Genomic DNA, 19,986 nt, shown 5'->3' with positions numbered 1-19,986 from the left:
GCTTAACCCACTGCCTCTCCCTCTCCTTCAGGCAGGGACCCTTCTTCCTTCTCTGCCTCCCAGTGCCTAGCACTGTGCTCCTTGGTGCAAAGTAGGCACGATAGATACTGGAAAGAAAGTATGAAAGAGCGAGTCTCCAGCCGCCGACTACCCCACTCCCGCCCGGCCTCCCACAGCTGAATTCCGCTGCTTGGGAGCAGCTGCAGGTCCAGACTCTGAAACGGCCGCCGCCTAACCCGGCGTGGCCGGCGGCCCCGTCCTGACCAATCGGAGCTCGGCCTCGGGGCGCCTGGGTGGCTCAGTTGGTTAAGCAACTGCCTTCAGCTCAGGTCATGATCCTGGAGTCCCAGGATCGAGTCCCGCATCGGGCTCCCTGCTCGGCGGGGAGTCTGCTTCTCCCTCTGATCTTCCCCCTCTCACGCTGTCTCCCATTCTGTCTCTCAGATAAATAAATAAAAAAAAAAATCTTAAAAAAAAAAATCGGGGCACGCCCCCAGCCCTGTAATCGACGACCAGTCCGCGGTCTCGGAAGTTGACCAATCAGCTCCCGAATCCCGCTGTTAGGCCCGCCCCAATGTTGAAACTGCCGCTTCTGAACGCGGAGTAACGTTCGCAGGAGCGTCCGGCTCCGCCCGCAATCTGACCAATCAGGGCGGCCGGGTCGGGCCCCGCCCCCAGCCGGCGAAGCGAGGGGTGGCCGGGCGGAAGTCCCGGCTGCGAGAGCCTCGCTGGGGCGGCGGGCTTCCGGGCTTCCGGACTTCCGGGCTTCCGGGCTTCCGGGCTTCCAGGCGGTGAGTGCGGGAGCGGCGGGGCTGGCGTGGGGAGCAAGGACTCGGCCCCTGGTGTGGGCGGGCCACAGGCGACCAGTGTGGGTGAGGCGGGTGGGGGGCCGGGCCGGCTTTCTGAGAGGAGGGTCTGGCCTGACCCGGCGTTAAAACCCGCCCGGTGCACAGTGAGGGAGACTGAGTTTCTGGGTGGAGCCTGGGCCTGGATCCCAGAGGCGATTAGGAAGCCCCTTCCCCAGCCTACAGAAATCCCTTCTAGAGGCATCCGTGTGTCTTTGAGCCTGGGTCCCTGGGGGCAAAGGGCTGAGAGAGGAGGAGGAAGGAGAAGGCGTCCCAGGCACGTCTCAGCTGCAACAGGTCCTGGAGCCAGATTCCCGTTTAAATCCTGCCTTTGTCACTTACTAGCGGTGTGAGGTGGGGCAAGTTGGTTAACTCCTCTGAACTTTGGTTTCTTGATTTGTAAAAAGAAAGGGAAGATGGAAGGGTGGGCAGGACAGAGGGAAGCCTCCCTTCAGAAGCCTGATCTGTGTTGGATTCACAATTTATAATACTTTACCTTTGTAGGCTTGCCCCAGTTGTTTTCTACAAATTAAACTAATTTCATAGTTAAGATTGTTAAAGGGGGATTGTTCCCTTTTGGGCGTGTAAGTAAACACAGTCTGGCCAGTTTAATAATAGACATTTGTTGAGTGCTCACTGTATACCAGGCACCATACTAAGGCTTAACATGCATTAGCTCGTTTAATCCCTACAGTAATTTCAGGAGGTCTGTTATCATTTCTGTTTGGCACATGAGGAAACTGAGGCACAGAGCAATTAAATAACTTGCTTGAGACTGCACAGTTAAGGAGCAGTAGAGTGGGGGTTCAACCCCAGGCCTCTGGCTCCACAGGGCAGCCTCCTTGGCCGGTGTCATGCTGTCTTCGTTTAGGTAGAAGAGCCGGGCCTGGAACCCAGCCCGAGGGTACACCACAGCCCAGGAGGAAGCCACGCCATGCGCCTGGGATGGTGGAGACCAAGGACTTGGTGCAGCTCCGGCAGCTCAACTTGGCACTCCTGAGGCAGCTGTGGGTCGGGCAGGATGCCGTGCGGCGGTCGGTGGCCAAAGCAGCCTCAAAGGTGAGCATCCGCCTTGAGAACTTGCAAGGGGGGGCGTGAAGGGGCTCCCTAACCAGGCAGGTCCCAGGCCTCCTGTGCAACACGCCCAGTTTAGAGAAAACTGAGGCCCAGCAAAGAAGGGACTGGCCTGGGATGCTGCAGAGGCCGGAGCAGGGATGAGGATTGAGGAACCAGGCCTTTGTGCCTAGTGCAGGCCAGCTGGGTGGGTAGCTGGGCCACTCCCTGGATGACCTGGCCTCTCTGTTCCAGTCAGCTCTGGACTCCAGCAGCAGCTATGACTCCCAGACGCCATCGTCCCAGGAGACGTCATTAATGGCCCTCAGAGCCTCCGGCCTACACCCTGCCCACCAGGGTGATCCCTGTGATATGTCCAGGCCTGGTGGGACCAGCTCTGGAGTGATCTCTCTCCCTTCTGCCAAGTACCGACACCAGGCGTCCCTGGGCTCACTGAGGCCCTACTCGGCACCCTTGCTGGCCATCTCAGACCCAAATGACCCAGCGCTTTCAGCAGAGCTGGACAGTCCAGGGCCTCAGGAGGTCCAGGCCCAGAGCTCCACCCTGGATCAACAAAGGAGGCTGTCCAAGGTAACATGGGAGAATAGAACTTCCTTGAACTTCAGTCTCCCTATCTCACAAATGCACTCATCGGCAGGCTCCCTTCAGGGTGGGAGGCTTCCTGGAGATACCTTGAGTCATGCCCAGCTCAGCTGAAGTGCTTAAAAAGTGGTTGTCAGTTTCTCGGCACTTTGGGAAGAAGGTGATGAGCCCATTATACACATGGGAAGACCAAGGCTCAGAGGCCACGCTTGTTCAAAGTTGCACGTAGAGGGGTATTGCAGGCCAAACTCTTCCAACTCCCAAGCCCCTAGCTGAGTCCTGGGGCTCATGTCAGGGTATAAGTTAAGACATGGCCCCTTTTTTACCCGCAAGGTGGGGCCTCCGGGCTGGGCCTGCACGCCTAGCCCTTGCCCCTCTCTGTCTCCCTCCTCAGTCAAGAGTGACCCTCAGTGAGGAGTCTGCATTGCCTGACAGGAGCGGGCGCTTCTGGCCATGCTTGGGCTACGACTGGATTGCAGGTATGGCCCGCCTCCACATGCCTGCCTGAGCCCTACCGGTGCTGAATGAATGAGTCAGAGCTGCCATATTCTTTTTTTTTTAATTAGAGTGAGCGAGCACGAGGGGAGGGAGGGGCTGAGAGGAGAAATAGATTCTCCACTGAGCAGGGAGCCAGACATGGGGCTCCATCCCAGGACCCTGGGATCATGACCTGAGCCAAAGGCAGACGCCCAACCGACTGAGCCACCCAGGCGCCCCAGAGCCACCATATTCTTTAGCATGTATTGGTGCCAGGCCCCTGCAAAACTCCGTGTGCATATCGTCTCTTTACATCGTACTGCCTATCCCCCTAACCCCCCACCCTCAGCAACCTCAGTGGCCTGGCTGGTCTCCCTCTGGCTTCGTCCACCCCATTACTATCCATTTTTGAATGGCAGCCAGAATGAAACCTGGGAATCAGAGTACTTAGCACTTAGAATAAAATACAAAATCCTTATCTGGCCTTACGAGGTAAGACCTGGCCCCAGGTAGCTCTGTGACGTGACCTCTCACTATCAGCCTCTGGCTCTTTGCTCCAGCCTCATGGGCCTCCTTGCTGGTCCTTGAACGTGCCACACTCATGGCAGCCTCAGGGCCTTTGCACTTGCTGTCCCTGCTGCCTGGAATGCACTTCCCCAGGTTCACACCCTCTGGGTGCTTTTTATCATTGAGGGCCCAGCTCAGGGGCTAGGCCTTCTGTGAGCATAATGTCATAGGGCCCCTGCCCCCCACATCCCTGCCTGTGGCATCAGTCATTTGTATGTTCTTCATATCATTCGTTCTCAGGAATCGTCCCATTTCCTTATTTCTTAGCTGAGTTCTCCAGTAGAATGTAAGCTTCATTTGAGCAGGGCCATACCATCTTCTTGCTCTATCTCCCGAGCCTGAGCTTAGAGGTGTGTGACGCATAGTAGGTCCTCACACGACACCTGTCGAATGAGTGAGTGAGCAGCCATGAGAGGTTGCTGCCATTTGGCTCCCCATTTCATAAAGGGGGAAACTGAGGCACAGGTTGAGTTACTTCCTGGAGGCAGGTGCTCCAGGGGGTTGCTGAGACCCAGTGGTGGTGGGGACACAGGCCCTGTCCCCCGCATTTCCCGGCCTCTCAGCTCGCTGCCTTGCTTCCCGTTTCTGGAAGGTGGAGGCGCCTGCCTCCTGCCCGCCCTGTCCCTGTGCTCACTCTCCTTCCCGAGGGTGAACGAGCGCCCCCATCTCAGGCCTGTCCCTGCCTTTATGTGCTCTGCCCCATCCCCTCTGGGCTCCTGGAGGATTTGCTTCCTGCGAGTCTCCTGCCTCCTCGTTCAGTCCCATGAGCATGTGGACACTGGGAAGGGTGAGGAGAACAGGTTTTAGGGAGCACCTGTTACAGGTGTTCTGTGAGCTTCCCTCGGCTTTACTCCTCTTATCTCCGCCACCCTTCATGATGATCTATTAGGCCGGCGCTGCTGTCGTCCCCCGTCCCCATGGACAGATGAGAAAGCTGAGCTGCCGGTTCTGAGGCACTTCACGAAGTCTCCCATCTGCTCAGCTGTAGAGCTGCAACGTGTTATTTTCTACCCTGATGAAATATTTCTATTTTATTTTATTTTATTTTGCTTAGTTTAGTTAAGATTTTATTTATTTGAGAGAGAGCACGAGCGAGAGCGCACAAGCAGGGGGAGTGGGAGAGGGAGAAGCAGGCTTCCCGCCGAGCAGGGAGCCCGATGTGGGGCTCGATCCCAGGACCCCGGGATCATGACCTGAGCCGAAGGGCAGACGCTTCACGACTGAGCCTCCCAGGCTCCCCCCCTTGCCACCATATTTGTAAGGCTTACGAAGGCAGGGCTTTGTCTAGTTCCCTCCTCTCTCCCTGGCACATCAAACTGCAGCCCCTAGGAGGGGCTCTAAGTATTTTTTGTTTAAATATTTTTTGCACGGACGATAGGCTGTGCATGAGGGTAGACACACACGGAGGCAGGACCAGCAGTCACAACGAGTGGCGCGTGCCCTCCAGGGCTGTACGAGGCAGAGTGGGGGCAAAGCAGGTCGACTGGAGTGCTGTGCCGAGTGCCCCCTAAGGCTCGGCCGGTGGCCACACAGCAGCTGCTGGTGCTTTGCCCACTCCAGGCTCTCTGGACAACAGCTCACCCATCACCAGCAAGCCTGAGGCCTTTTTCTCCAAGCTACAGGATTTCCGGGAAGCCAACAAGGAGGAGTGTATCAACAGTGACCCTGAGTGAGCAGGGGTGGCCGACGGGTGGGCAGGGCGGCTCAGGGACCCCATTGCCCGGCCTGCTCACCCCTGTCCCCTCACAGACCCCAGTTCCTAGGCCCGTGGGAGAGCAGAGGTGTGGAGGAAGACCATGAGTGTGAGTGGAAATTCTCGGCAGGCGCCCCATAGCCTGGCTGAGCGAGGTCTCGGGGGGCCTAGGGAGGCAGCTGGGGTGGTGGGGACTCAGGGAGGGGGAGCCTAGGGTCCAGACAGGGTGGGGCAAGCCTTGGGTCGGGGCTGGGGAGTGGCGGGGAGCTGAGGCCAAGCCTGTGGCACCCCACCGCCCCCGTCCCCAGCCGCCTCCTTTCCTGTGCGCCCCCCACTTCTGCTGCTCTGTGCTCAGGGGGGTGGGGGCGCTGGCTCAGTCACACGAGCACCCGAGTCTTTGCTTTGGGTTCCCATCCGCAGCAGACGATGCACACACGTGTGTACGTCACGTCGGGTTCGTGTTCTGTGTGTGTACGCCTGTGCGTGTGGCCATGGGGGAGGTGGGGTTGGCGGACCCGTGCGGTGGGGGCAGCAGGGGGCGATCAGGGATCTGGGGGTCCAGCTGAGAGGAGCTGCTGCTGCTTCCGGCCCCGCAGGCGTGTACTGTTACCGCGTCAACCGGCGCCTGTTTCTGGTGCCTTCCGATCCTGGCGCCCCTTGCCGCCTGTGCCTGACACCTCGGGACGAGACTCGGGTGCGGACAGCGCAGGTCAGGTGAGTGGTCCGAGCAGGTAGGACCCCTCGGGGCAGCCGGAGGGGCGGCAGCGGCTGAGGAGAGGAGCCGAGCCTGAGGCCTGCCAGTCCTGCGGCGGGGCAGGGTGGGCCCCCTAGCCGCCAGCAGGCACCCGCAGCCGGGCCTCCTCTGTCCACTGTCCCCCCGCAGGGTGAGCATCCCGCTGTCTGTCCTGGACCCCCCGCACCAGTACCGCATCCACCGGCGGAAGAGCTTCGACGCCTCCGACACGCTGGCCCTGCCCCGGGTGAGCAGCAGTGTGGGGCTGGGTGGAGTTGGGCTCGGAGCCCAGGTCCCCAGGAGGATCCTGAGGCCCAGAGAGGGCCAGAGACTGGGCCAAGGCCACGCAGCGAGGCTGGGCACAAGGAGGGCGAGCACCCAGGTCTGTGGAGTTCAGGCTGGGCCGCTTCCATCACCTGGCACTGTGCTTGTTCCCTGTTCCTCGCCCACCCCGTGCTGCCAGGATAAGGGTCTGCCCGCCTGCTGGCGTCACGCACATGCGCCTCATTGATTGAGCTCTTGGGTGCTGTGTGCGGAGTCCTTAGGAGGATTACCTCATGGAGCCCTCACAGCAGCCAAGACTGTGGGTCCTGTTGCCATCCCACTGTACAGATAAGGAGACTGAGGCCGAGGGAGGTCACTGGTCTCAGATCAGCAGGTCGAAGAGCAGGGATTTGAGCCCAGGTCCTTATGTTTCCTAGTGTCTCCCATGGAAACGTTCTTTGTGTCTCCCGGGTAGCGGGGAGCCCGTGGGGGCCCCACTCCCAGTTGAGGCTGGGGGAGCTGGGATTATGGGGAGGAGAAGGGATGCTGAGGAAAGTCGGTCTGCTCATCTGTAAAATGGGCACAGCAAACAGTCCTCAGACTGGTGGGGTGAGTGGGGCACTTCAGTGATCAGTACCTGTCAGGGGCGTGGGGCAGAGTCCCGCACACAGGAAGCGCTCTGTCAGTATCCACGGGCTTCCCTCCTGTCTCAGGCCAGGGGCCCAGGGCCTGGGTCAGCAGGGAAAGGAAGGCCTGGGGTAACCCAGTGGGTGGACACGGGCCCTGCCCTGGGGGAACCTCAGTCTCCAGGGAACATCATGACTGTTTGGGGGGACACAGCCCCAGCTAAGGGATGCTGGCAGTCCAAGGGGAGAGGCACAGCCCCCTCCCTGGGGTGCGCCCCATCAGAAGGGAGCCTTAACCCCTCACTCTCCACAGCACTGCCTGCTGGGCTGGGACATTCTCCCTCCAAAGTCTGAGAAAAGCTCAGCCCCCAAGAGCCTGGACCTCTGGTCCTGTGTCTCCTCCGAGGCCCAGCACCGGAAGCTGTCAGCTGCCAGTACTTCTCACCTGGTATGGTCTGGGGTGCCCCAGGAGGGACAGACGCCTTGGAGCAGGCCTGGGGGGGGTGGGGGGGCAGATCGGGGCAGAGAGTGCAGGGCCCCGGCCCCCCAGCCCTTGGCACCCTTCCAGGCTCTTCTGCTCCCTGCCAGCTCCCCACCCCACCCAGGAAGGTGACCCTGACTCTGATCCAGAAGGGAATGAGGTGGGAACTGAGGGTGACCTTTCAAGTGGCCCCCTCTGACACCTCCCCATTCACCATCCAGGCCCTGCCAACAAGGGTCCCACCCTGCACCCCAATCTGGTCAGAACCCCAGCCGTGTGCCCCGTGGCTGAAGCCCTGAGGACTGGCCACTTGGAGGAGGACAGGGCCCCTGCCATCACCTGTACCCCGTCTCCCCTGTTAGGGCGCCCACGACCAGGGAGGTGGACTTAGGCCCCACCCTCCCAGGTGGGCAGGTGGATGGCCCCACGCTTTTCTCCTTCCTGGGGACAGAGGTGGGGGCTCCAGGGTTGGGGAGGGCGGGTGAGAGGATTCTGTGACATGTTCATAAATAAAGCTCAGTACTCTGTGCAGCTCCAGATCGCCTTGTGTGCTGGGTCTGTCCTGCTGATGCCCTCAGTGTCCAGGAGGTGCCCCGGCAGCAGCCTCTTCCCCTCACCCGGGGACAGACACATCTGGCAACCCCCGTTGGGCCAGGTGGTTCCATGGCCCCGGGCGTGGCTCTGCAGCTCCCAGCTCTGGGCAGGTGGCCTCCCAGGTGGGGGCTTGGGGCTCAGGGGCTCAGGCAGGCCCCCATGGATGAGGCTGAAGCTGTGGACAGCAGGCAGTGAGTTTTCCCCTTCTTCTTGGTCCCTAAAGCTGGGGTCCATTGACGGGGTCTTCTCCTGAAGTCTCTGGGCTGGTGGCTCCTCCCCTGCCCTCTCTAGCCCAGCCCTGGGAGCCCCGGGTGATCAGAGCCCCGACAGGCACAGACGGGGAAGCTGAGAGCCAGGCGGTGAGCTGGAGGCAAGGTTGGCCGAGGGCCCAGATCTCCCCTCCTGGGTTACCAGCCAGTGTCTGTCTTCCTCCTGATAGGTTGAACAATATGAAAATTCCTGGTTTTGTAGGATAAAAACGGACTAAATGGGAGCCCGAAGGCCAGAGGAGGCACATGGTTTTTCTGAGGTTTCTCAGCTCAGAGGGCTGGAACAAGGGTTATGGTCTCCCGTGGCCTCCACGAGAACCGTGACGCGGGGCAAGCTTGGTCCGCCCGCTGCGCACGGCTCCCATGTTAGGGTGGGCGAGGTTCTGCTGCAGTAGCTGATGAACCCCTCGCCCTCGGGGCCCTTCTGTGGGTTCCAGTCTCCACATTCACACCAATGCTTATTTTTTGCTTTTTTGATGATAGCCATCCGAATGGGTGTGAGTTGGTATCTCGTTGTGGTTTTTGGTTTGTATTTCCCTGATGATGATTGATGGGGAACATCTTTTCTTGTGCTCATAGGCCATTGGTATGTCTTCTTCGGAAAAATGTGTGTTCAAGTCCTCTGTTCATTTTTAAATGGGGCTGTTTGGGGGTTTTTTGTTTGTTTGTTTTTTATATGTTGTTCACTTGTAATTTGAAGTCATAGGGCCTGTGGGAGTCAGTGGTTTTGTTAGAAATTCTTTGGCCAGAGGGAAAAGAGAATCTGGAAACCTTTGGCCAAACAAAAATTATGAATTTACAGCTGAGATCAGCTTAGAAGTTCAGCTGACGCAGAAAAGCAACAGTTTGAACAAGACAAATGTTTCCCATAAAAGTCCTGACTGCAGTGCTGGGCCATTAAAGCCTCAGGGTAAGTGGTTTCTGTGGAAACAGAATTCTTTTGAAAATGTAGGTTTCACCGGTTTACTTCCAGTCACTCCTGTGCAAGAAACCACACCCATGGTCTCCAGACACTGTGACACCATTGATAGTCAGACTCACCCTTTGTCCGCCACCAGGAAAAATGGGTCTAAACTCTGATGCTCAGGCTGTGAGGTCATGCTAATTTCAGAGATGTTAAAATGTGAAAGAATTTGCATCTTAGAATTAATGAGACACAAAAAGTCTTTTTTTTATTAAAAGAAATTACTGTTTTTTAAAGATTTTATTTACTTATTTGAGAGACCAGAGGGAGAGAGCACAGAGGGAGAGGGAGAAGCAGGCTCCTCGCTGAGCAGGGAGCCCGATGCGGGGCTCGATCCCAGGACCCTGGGACCATGACCTGAGCCGAAGGCAGACGCTTCACCGACTGAGCCACCCAGGCACCCTGAGACACTTTCTATGTACTGACTTCTGAGTTCTGTGCACCCCCCTGGCTGTCTCAGTGGTGGTCTCCGCGGTGGCTTCTTTGGGCCTTCAGGGCAATGGGCCGGGGTGGGAAGACTTAACCTGATCTTTGCTGCTGGTCTGCCTGCCAGTGTTTCAGGGAGGCTAAGGAGGACTCGGCCCTGGGCTCCTGTCCAGCCCACGCTGCCTCTCCTGAGCTATTCCGGATGACCGCTTCAATCTGGGGGAAATAGGCTTCTTCAAACCTACGGGTCCCCAAGAATGAAGGTCACCGGCAGAGACCCCTGGACAGAGTTTCGTGTCTCCCAGGCCCCCTTCACTCAGCCTGCAGCCTTTCCCCCTGCTGTCCTGCCCTCCCAGGTACCCACGCGCCCTTCTGCGTTCTTCGAGGCCCCTCCGTCCCCCCTCACTTAGGGTTGCCCAGACCTCTTCCTGTCCCCCACCTTCACCCCTTCCAGCTCCCACTTAACCCTCCACATCTCAGCCGCCATGCCCCTCAGATGCACCCCCCCTCCCGTCACAGTCTTCCCTTCCCCACACTTGTCCATTCCCGGCCTTATAGCTTATTAAGTGTCTGATCATGCGCTTCCTTGCTTCGTGTCTCTCTCCCCTGCTAGAATGTAATAGCTTTGTGAGAGCGGAGGGAGTCTTTTTTTCTTAGTTGGAATTTCTTTTTCTTGTTTTCTCAAAAGTAGTGGTTAACCTGTATTCAGGATCGGGTGTTTTCATCCACCTGGTTTCCCACCTGCATCAAGAAGGTGATAAGAGGAGGCTTTAATTTCCCTGAGCCAAAGGAGGCTTGTGTTGGGGTGTGCACACTGATAGGTCGTACATGTTTCTCCCCACTCCTGCAAATTAATAGTGTTCTTTTGCTTCGTTCCCCCTCCAAGTATGTGGCATAAATCCCAAAGGAAAAAAGCAAGATCGCCTACTTCTTCCCAAACTGATGTCGTGTGTAAGTCACTTAGAAATAAGAACAGGGGCGCCTGGTGGGCTCAGTTGGGGGAGCACATGACTCTTGATCTCGGGGAGGTGAGTTTGAGCCCCAAGTTGGGGGTAGAGATTACTTAAATAAATAAATGTAGAAACAAAACAAAACGGGGTGAGGGTCTGATCTCTGTTGCCGCATCAATGCGTAGACACACGGACCCACATGGGCCATTCATTCACGCACATGCTCACTCGTTCGCCATGTGTGTGTCAAGCTCCTCCTGTGTGCCAGGCACTGTCCGGGGCTCCACAGAGCGAGCAGTGATCAAGGTAACAGAGCAGGGGCCTGCCCCCCCAGAACCCCCCACAGGAGAAGTTGACTCTGCTCCCCTCTCCCGCCCCTCAGAGCAAGCCTCCAGCCCTGCTGAAGCTTTTTTTTCTGAGTCTTAAACCTGCTGACCGCCCTTGGCCTCCAGGTCCTGATCCACGCTGCTCCCTCTGCCCGGAGCTCTCTTCCTACTCCAGCCTCAGCTTCCACGTCTGCTCCTCAGAGGCCCGACCTGCTCCCACAGAACTGGGTTGGGCCCCCTGAGTCTGAGGCCCCCTCTGCTTACCTGCCAGAGCCGCCTCACCCTCCACAGCAAGACGCTTGGGGGCAGGAGCTGGGCTCAGACTCGTCCTCAGCTTTAGCCTAGAGCAGCACGTGGTCTATGGTAGGGGTTCAGTAGGTAGGTGGCAGGCGAGTGACTGAATCCATGAACCCCTAGGTCTTGGGGAGAAGAGGCCACACGGCCCTGGGACCTGAAGAGAGTGCATCCCAGGAGTTTGGCCCTGGTTGGTCACTGGTTTTCAGTAGGTCGTACTGTCATGCGTCTCCAGCAGATCCTGGGGGTCTGGCCTCCTGGGAGGGGATGTGGGGAGTGAGCCCTCCATCCTGGGAACTTCCTACACCTGTCAGCAGCTGTGGGTCCCAGTCTTTGGTGTGCAGATGGGGAGCATGCGGAGGAAGGAACGCTAGCTGGCCTCCCAAGGGACCCTTCCAACTTCCCAGATGGCAACTGGGAGATGCTTCTGTTCTTTGGGAATTTGAGCGACCCCTCCATTCCTACTTCTCTGTCCTCATGGAGGTGGACCACGGGTGGCCCAGAAGACAACAAAATGCTGGATTTTCCAGAGTTAGTTCCCCACGTGCTATCTGAACTCAGCATTCTGATGTTCTGGGAATTTACAACATTTTGGTGTGAAGTTTCTACTGGGCACCCCAAGTCAGAGATCGGGGTTCAGACCCTCCACACTGTTTGGCGGCTTCCTGACCGTGACCTTGGGCATGTCACCTAACTCCTGCACCTCAAGGGTGACAGGGCCGGTGGGAGGTGGGGAGGCTGACCTAACAGGGCCCTAACTGGTAAGGCATGATGCTTCTCATCAGCTGTTCAAGCCCCCCGCCCCATCCCGTCGTAAGATCAGTGCCGTCTGGACCGGGCGCAGTGCTGAATTCACGCTTCCTGCGCACATCTTCCCGGGGAGGAGGAGCTATGGAGTATGGAGGAAATGGGGTTAAAGCCTCGCTCCCCGGCTGTTGCTGAGAGCAGGTGGCAGGGCAGTCCTGTCATCGGGCCCTGCCCACAGCGAGGAGGACGGGTGGCGGAGTCAGCCACAGGACTGCGGGCAACCAGGGCCTTCCCCACGGCCAGCGTCTCAGGTGCGTGAGGGTGGTTGGCTAGGCTGCGCGGGAAGTCGTGAGGCGAAGCCAGCCTCGACGGGACCGTGCTGTGGCCCGTGGGGGTGGCATGAGGTTGGGCCTCACTGACTGGGGGCCCGATGGTGGCTTGGGTGGCCTCTGGGGATATCCCCCTGTCGTGGCACTAGGCTGAGCCCTGACCACAGGGTACTCATTTTCAAGTCCTCTTCGTCTGGCTGGAAGTGGGCCTCTCTCTCCATCCCCAGAAAGCACCAGCAGTCCTCTCTGCCTTCTGGCAGGACAATGGCGGGGGCGGGGGTGGTGGTGGGTGGGAATCTAGGCGCTGTAGGTCCCAGCTCCCAAGGCGAAGGGACCATTCTCAGCCAGCCAGGGCTGGGGACCCATGGGATCTCAGTTGGGAAAAAAGGGGACAGGAGAGGCTGTAAGAATTTCCCAGATCTCAGATATGGTATTCGGGGGATCTGGCCTGCCCTTAGGGCTGGGGGCATCAGAAAACCCCAATGCAGAGGGAGACCCCTCTTTCCCACTCCCAACAAATTCTGGCAGCCTTCCCAATCCCCCTTTACAGAGTCTGCTGGGGGAGGAAGGAGCAGCTCGAGGGAACACTCTCCCGGATTGGTGGGGTCCGTGCCAACAGAGTGGGCAGAGCACCGGGCCTGGAGCCATGGGCCTGGGGTTCAGGGCAAGTCAGTGGGCCCTGGAGCCCCAGCTTCTTCAGCTGTAGGGTGGGCATTCTAATGCTGCCTACCTTATGAAGGCATTTTTGAGGACTGAAGGAGATGATAAGTTAATGAGATGCGTAGTGGGGCAGCTGGGACTTAGTAAGAGCTTATTCCATGTGTCCTGCAAAGTCGGGGGACCTGTCTCTGGAGAGTCTACCCCACTGGGCCTCAAACACAGTAAGGAATGAGGGAAGGAAGGGGATAGTGCTAGGTAATTTCTCTGGTAAATGGTTGATAAAGGGCCCTGCCTGGCCCCATGTCCCTGCCAGAGTGGGCCCCCATACTTGCATGCCTGGGAGAACCAGGTGGGCAGCTGAGAACATCGAGGCCGGGCTGACCCAAAGCCTGGAAACCACTCAGGCCCTTCCAGGAATCCTTGGCTCACAATTCGGGGTGCGGGGCTGGGTGACACAGCAGAAGAAGAGAGCGGCTGTGGGCATGAGGTGACACAAGCCTCCATCCATCTCCTTCAGCGATAAACCTCTCTCCTGTCTTCCCTCAGGAACTGTTGTCCAGACCTTTCCTTGGTCTCCCTGGCTGGCCCCACGCACTCCCTGCCCCACCCCCTCCCCAGCTCTGGAAGCCGTCCCTCCCCGGGCCACCTTGTTGGCCTTTATCTCCCCATGTCTCTTGACCAGGGCCAGGGGGGGCTCATCGGATCTTCTCGCCTTGCCGGGCTGGGGCCTCCTGAGGGGCCGGGGTCCCTGGGAGCTGCTCATCCCTGTGGGCCCCAGCTTGTCCATACTCTCGGAAGATGTGGTGGCCACCAGCATCGGGAAGAGCCAGGAACACCCCTGGGTCCACAAAGTGGTTTCATTGGTGGCCCCTAAGACGTTTATCTTCCCAGAACCCCAGAATGTGGCCTTATTTGGGGTAAGGGTCTTGACAGATGTAATGAAGGTAAGGCTCACGAGATGAGATCATCCTGGATGAGGGAGGGCCTTAACTCCAGGAGGGGGTGTCCTTGTAAGAGAAAAGAAGACACACAGACACGTGGAGAGGGGGATGTGACGAGGAGGGGGAGACTGGAGTGACCCGTCTACAAGCTGAGGACCCCAGGATTGCTGGTGGCCCCCAGGAGCTGGGAGAGGGGCCTGGAACAGTCTCCCTCAGAGCCTCCAGAAGGAACCAACCCTACTGACACCTTGATTTTGGACTTCTGGCCTCCAGAACCGGGAGAGAATCCATCTCAGTTGCTTCAGGTCACCCCATCTGTGGTGACCCTGGCTGCCCTGGAAAACTAACACAGTTCACGAGGAGCTGGGGGTGAGTCAAGCCCGGCCCTGTGCTTTGTGGGCCCACGTGACGGCCGCTCGCAGGCAAGCTCCCGTCCACGGTTCGGTTCTTAGCGTCAGGTTTGATTTTTGGGGGAAAGCAAAAGCCTCAGTGTCTCTCTCCCCCATTCGTATGTTGAAACTGTAACCCCAGCATCTCAGAAGGTAACCAGATGAGGAGATAAGGTCTTTGAAAAGGTGATGAGGTTCTTTATCAGGCATGACTGGTGTCCTTCTACAAAGGGGAAATTTGGACTCAGGCATACGCTCCCAGGAGAGGCCATGTGAGGACATGGCAAGATGGCCACCTCCACGCCAAGGACAGGGCCGCAGAGGGAGCCGCCCGGCCCTTGATCTCAGACTTCCAGCGCCCAGGATTCTGAGACAACACACTTCCGCTGTGTAAGCCACGCCGTGTGTGGCGCTTGGTGAGGGCGGCCCTGGCAGACTGACCCCCCCACGCCCGCCCCCGTGCACACACGCCCTCCTGCACACTCACCCCCCCACACTCAGCATTCTCACATGCGCATGCGTGCACACACACACACACACGCACACGTGCTGCAGGAGGCTCTGTCATTGTCACTGTGGCCCCAACACTTAGTCATTTAACAACCCCCTGGGTTGTGTTGCTTTCATGGAAGCCAACGCTTGGCTTTTCTTTTGCCGAGAGCTTCTCACTCAATTTCTCTCGGTCTCACTTTTCATTCTGACTGGGAAGGATTTTTTTTCAGTCTCTCTCTCTCTTGTGGTTTTGACTGTGCCCCTGGTTGTAGCTCCGACCCCACGCCTCCGGGCTCAGCTCTTGCCCATCCAATGTGTCCACTGTGGGGGGGATGGGCCTTGCTTGTCAGCTCCCCTCCCCCCAGCTGCCCAGCCGTTTGCCAAGTGGAAGGTCGGGGGAGGGGGTGTGGGGGAAGGACGTGTGAGGGTGAGAAGTGAGCTCACAGCGGGGGCCTGGGGTTGTGGACAGACCCCAAGGCCCGAGTGTGTCACGCAATCTCCTCAGCTGGGAGTTTCTGTGAGCAGTTTGAGAAGTGTTGGGGCACAGAGAATCCTGACGTGGTAGCAAGAGCCCCTTCAGGAACTTGGGGTCACCAGCTGATCACAGAGCTTTCCCCGGGGGTGCTGACGCCGGCTCGCCCCAGCTGAACTGCCCCTCCCCGAGCCACCGGGCTTGGGGTTCTCCTCCCCCTTCCTTCAGACCCACTCAAGTGCACTTCTGTCACTGCTAACAGATTGACTCTGGGCAAGGCACTCCATGCCCTCATTAACTCAGAGTTGCTAAGTATGGGAAGTCTTAGAACAATCCGTGGCAGAAAGCAGCCCCTTCCTGCTTTGAGACTCTTCAGACCCCAAATCCTGTGACTCTCCTCTTCCTTTCCAGATTCTTTGGGGCTGGGGGGAGGGGCCGGGGAGAGGGGTTGTTTATCACTGGAATAGCAGAAAATGGTGCCTTTTTTTCTTCTTTCGGATGTGACATTGGACAGTTGGCCTCTCAACTCAATCTCATAGCCGAACATTGGCTATTGTAATGTCTACCTTGCGGGATATGGGGGAGACTAAACGGGCTCACATGGGTGAGGACTGTTACAGACGGACTTGTGTTCCCCCCAAAATCTGTATGTTGAGGCCCTAACCGCCAACGTGTCTGTATGTGAAGATAGGGCCTCTAGGGAAGTAAGGTTAAATGAGGTCCTTAGTGCCCCAATCCAACAGTGGGCCTTACAGGAAAAGGACACCGGAATGAGGTTGTGTGGGGACCCTGAGAAGGCAGCTGTTTGCAGGCCGAGGAGAGAGGCCTCAGGAGAACCCAACCCTGCTGACCCAGTGATCTTGGGCTTCCAGCCTCCAGGACTGGGAGCAATAAGTGTGTGTTAAAGCCCCCCGGTCCGTGGTGGTCTCTTACAAGAGCAATAGCGAGCTAATAGAGGGGCTCCCGTGCTGGCTGGCAGGCACACAGTCCCCGCTCAGTACATGGGAGTCGGGGAGGTCATTCTCCCTGCTGTCCCTACACATCTTAGGTCGGCTTTTGTCCTGGACCATCTGTTTGCACAGCCCACAGCCGTGGGACCTAGTTCCTGTCTCCCTGTGGGTCAGAGAACAGGTTCATTAACCTTCAGCCTCAATGGAGATTGGCTTCCACTGCCGGGTCATAAAAAGGATGTTACTTTGGGGCAAAGGATGAGTCTTAGGAGACGGGGCCGGGGAGGGGGAGTGTGTGGTCTCCTGAACGGTGAGCCAGACAACTGTATGCCCAGCACTCACCTGGGCAGGTGCCTCATCACCCTGCGGGACTTGGGGGCAAGGGGACCCATTCAAACACCAGGCTCAGGCTGCTCCCCCGCAGAGAGTAGTAAGCCATTTAAAAGGCCCTTTGGGCTCCTTGTCTCCAGCAACGGAATCAACCAGACTAATTGTTTGACAATTATTATTACTAACTCAGGGGGCCTGTCCTCAGTAAGTCAACAAATACTTACAGTGCCAGGTCCCGGGGGTGGGGGCGGGAAGCATTGAAGAGATTAGACAAAGCCCCCTGTCCTCGGGAGAACTTGCCTTCCAGTGGGGGTCCTGAGACTCTCTGGGCAACTGCTTCCCATTCCCCCACCCCCACCTGGAACCCAGGGGCACTCATCTGTACTAGATGGTCACACATAGCATATTTAGAATAGATCCCCATCTTTGTAGTAGCTGGGCTATGAATATTCTAGAGCTTCCTGTGCGTCCAGCTCTGCAGGGAGACTTATCAGCTCCTTTCATCTTTGCAGGGCCCTGTGAAGTGGGGGAAGCCAGTCCCAGGGAGGTTAACCAGCTCACTCCAGCTTGCTCAACTGCGGCGGGGACGGCGGGGACAGCGGGACAGTGGGGCGATTTGAACCCAGCTTCGTCTGACTTTTCCAAACCCTTCTCCTTTTTCTTTTTTTTTTCTTTAACAACACCTGGCTATCTCCAGTATCCCATTTTATCAATACAAGGGTTTTTTGTTGTTGTTGTTGTTTGTTTTGTTTTTTAATGTGCAACACAGATCACATGAAAGAGGTTTTCTGTATGCTCTTCGTTTTGCTGAGTCCGGAGAAGGTGAGAGGGACACAGGTGGTGCAAGGAAAAGCTGCATTGGGCCCTGCGCTCTTGCAGGGCTGAGCTCCCACACAGGGGCCCCGGGGGCTGAGCTCTGCCTGACCTGGTCATTTTGAAATCAGGGGCCCCTCCTGGGAAGGATGCAGGCTGAGGAGAGCTGCAAGGCAGGCTCAAAAATCAGGGCTTGAGATGACTCATCTGTGGCTATTTATTACCTATCTACATTTCTCGGTCTGATTGGGCTGCTTGAGGGCCAAGCCTCCTTCTTTCTGGGTGCTGACTAAGCAACCCAGGGTCCTGCCCCCCTCTGGCCTCATCTGGAGCTCACTCTCCTCGCCCTCAGCAACACGCGGGCCCCATGGGGCTGCTGGAAGTTCCCCCTAACTGCCCTCGCCGAGGTCTTCCCAGCAGCCCCACTCTCTGTGGGTTCCTGTTCTTTCTCCCTACAGTTCTCAGCTTCTATGTCACCTCCTCAGGGAAGCCCTCTCTGACCACCACGCCCATTCCATCACGAGCTGCTTAGGTGGCCTGTAGAGAGCAAGATGGAGTCACCTATGCCAAGCAGGGGCCTGTGTCAAGCAAAGAAGCGGCAGTGAAGGGGACGGCAGCTACGAGATCTCGCTGAGACCCGCACCGGCTGAGGACGCCCCGGAACTGATAACCAACGGAAGCAGAGCGGGTCTGCAGGGGCCCGAGACTGATTAAACCCCTTTAAAAAGGGGAGGATGTTTGCAGCAAGCTGTCAGACTCTTCAGACACGACCCCTCTCTGTCTGATCGCCTCAACAAGGCAGCTGTACCCAAGGCTCTGCCCGATGGATCTCCGAACAGACCCGAGACCCTTCCCTGCTTGAACATTATTATGAAGCAGTGAGTGCCGAGAGCTGCCCCGGGGCCGGACCGAGTTCTCATCTCAACCGGGCGCCTGCAGACTGACTTCATGTCTAGTTCTTTACCTTCCTACGCCCTCTGTTCTCCTGTTTGTTGTGTGGCTTGTGTTCTGCTCGTGTGCCCTGTGAGAAGCCAAGTCAATCAGGAGGTGAAATGTCATTGAGTTTGGAATCCTGGAGCTGCTTCCTCATTATGTTACCCCCGCCTTATGATTGAATAAAGCCGACATCGTGGAAAGACACGGCTCGTGTGCACGCCTTCGCCCCATGCTCAGGACACAGTTGGAGTGGCCAGCAGGATTCCATGTCATTGACTCATCGTGTGTTGGAAAATTTAGAAGAATCCGAAAAGAATGCCAGAATCTTGCTTGAATGGGCCGCAACAGAACTAAAAATAATAAATTGGGGAACAAATTGATGTGAATATAGACTTGGCAGGCATCTCACTGAGGGTGAAATCCTTAGGGGTGGGCAGGTGAAGCCAAGGTGGGCTCTATGCAAGGAGCAGTCGACAGCGGAGGCCCGTCCGGGGCTCACCCCTTGGCATGCCGGGCATGAGGTGGAACTAGCCAAAGTCAAGACCACAGGAGATTGCCTCGGGTAGGCACTTGGAGGGCTAGGAAAAATTAAACCGTTTGGGAACATTGCAAAGATACAAGCCACTACTGGCCACATTAATCTATTACTTGGCAGAAAGATGCAAAAACATTGTGGACAAATCTGTACAAATATCCTAGATATACATGGGAAATAGAGCTCTACATAGTTAAGAAATTGTATATACCAGCTGCTAGTTTACAAAAAAGGAAGGAAGATGTGGGCACGAGCTAAATGCCTAAGGATGGTGAAGAGGGTCGAGAGGCCTGATGCCATACTTTGTGTAGAAGACCCATGTCACCCCACGGAGTTAGAAGTCAGAAAGAAGCTCACAACCAGGACCCCAGGAGATGTAATCATGGATCTGAAGGATCCTAAAAGTGCAAAGCCCTTAGTGTCCCAGGCGTGCACTGTGGAGGTTCCCATCTTACTGATGAAAACCGTCTCGCACTTAGACCAAGACTGGCAGAGGGGCAAAGAGCTAGCTAGTAAAGTGATAAGGAAGGCCAAGTCAATGAATAATTTAATGAATTATTGAATAATTGAATAATTAATGAATAATGAGTAATTTATAACTTTAAAGGGCAAAACACCCTTGGGGCCCCAGATCCCCATCCTGAGGACCCAGGAGACTATGATCACCCCTGGTGGGGGAGGATTATCAAAGCAGACCCAGAGGCACCTGGGTGGCCCAGTTGGTTAAGCATCTGCCTTCGGCTCAGGTCATGATCCCGGGGTCCTGGGATCGAGCCCTGCGTCAGGCTCCTTGCTCAGCGGGGAGCCTGCTTCTCCCTCTGCCTCTGCTGCTCCCCCTGCTTGTGCTCGCTCTTTCTCTCTCTGTCAGATAAACAAATAAATAAATCTTTAAAAAAGAGAGAGAGAGAGAGAGAGAGGAGCAGGAATACCGACAAAGGGAACAAGGGAAATTTATTAAAACTTCTTTTACAAAAAACTCTAGGACCCCGGGGTAGATTGACCGGCCACTGAAACCGGGGACACTAGGCCATATATGCAGGTAGCACTGAGCATGGGAAAAGAAATAATAACACACATTTTTAGCAGCTACAGGATCCCAGATATCATTATTCAAGAGAGGGGCAACTGGCTGGCTCAGTCAGTGGAGCGTGTGACTCTTGATCTAGGGGTTGCGAGCTCGAGCCCCACGTTGGGCATAGAGATCACTAAAAAAAATAAATTAAAAAA

General features: G+C 56.8%; 1 protein-coding gene across 5 annotated transcripts; it reads left to right on the top strand.

Moving 5' to 3' along the window:
- The first annotated feature begins 757 nt into the window (after positions 1-757).
- On the top strand, positions 758-7,879 carry MIIP (migration and invasion inhibitory protein). 5 transcript variants are annotated; one of them, XM_035019772.1, is made up of 9 exons: positions 758-791; positions 1,678-1,904; positions 2,154-2,489; positions 2,896-2,980; positions 5,106-5,214; positions 5,295-5,347; positions 5,835-5,952; positions 6,122-6,218; positions 7,175-7,765. In XM_035019772.1, the coding sequence occupies exons 2-9, from the start codon at positions 1,791-1,793 to the stop codon at positions 7,472-7,474; spliced, it is 1,212 nt and encodes a 403-aa protein (XP_034875663.1). In that variant the 5' UTR covers positions 758-791; positions 1,678-1,790; the 3' UTR covers positions 7,475-7,765. The 5 variants fall into 5 exon arrangements, with proteins under 5 accessions (XP_034875663.1, XP_034875664.1, XP_034875665.1 ...); XM_035019773.1 differs by having other exon boundaries at positions 760-791; positions 1,717-1,904; XM_035019774.1 differs by lacking the exon at positions 758-791 and adding an exon at positions 887-1,199 and having other exon boundaries at positions 1,717-1,904.
- The last annotated feature ends 12,107 nt before the right edge of the window (positions 7,880-19,986 follow it).

The sequence above is a fragment of the Mirounga leonina genome, unplaced genomic scaffold, assembly GCF_011800145.1.
Source record: "Mirounga leonina isolate KUSES-001 unplaced genomic scaffold, KU_Mleo_1.0 Mir_173, whole genome shotgun sequence".
Classification (NCBI taxonomy): domain Eukaryota; kingdom Metazoa; phylum Chordata; class Mammalia; order Carnivora; family Phocidae; genus Mirounga; species Mirounga leonina.
This window is presented reverse-complemented; position numbering and strand designations above follow the sequence as displayed.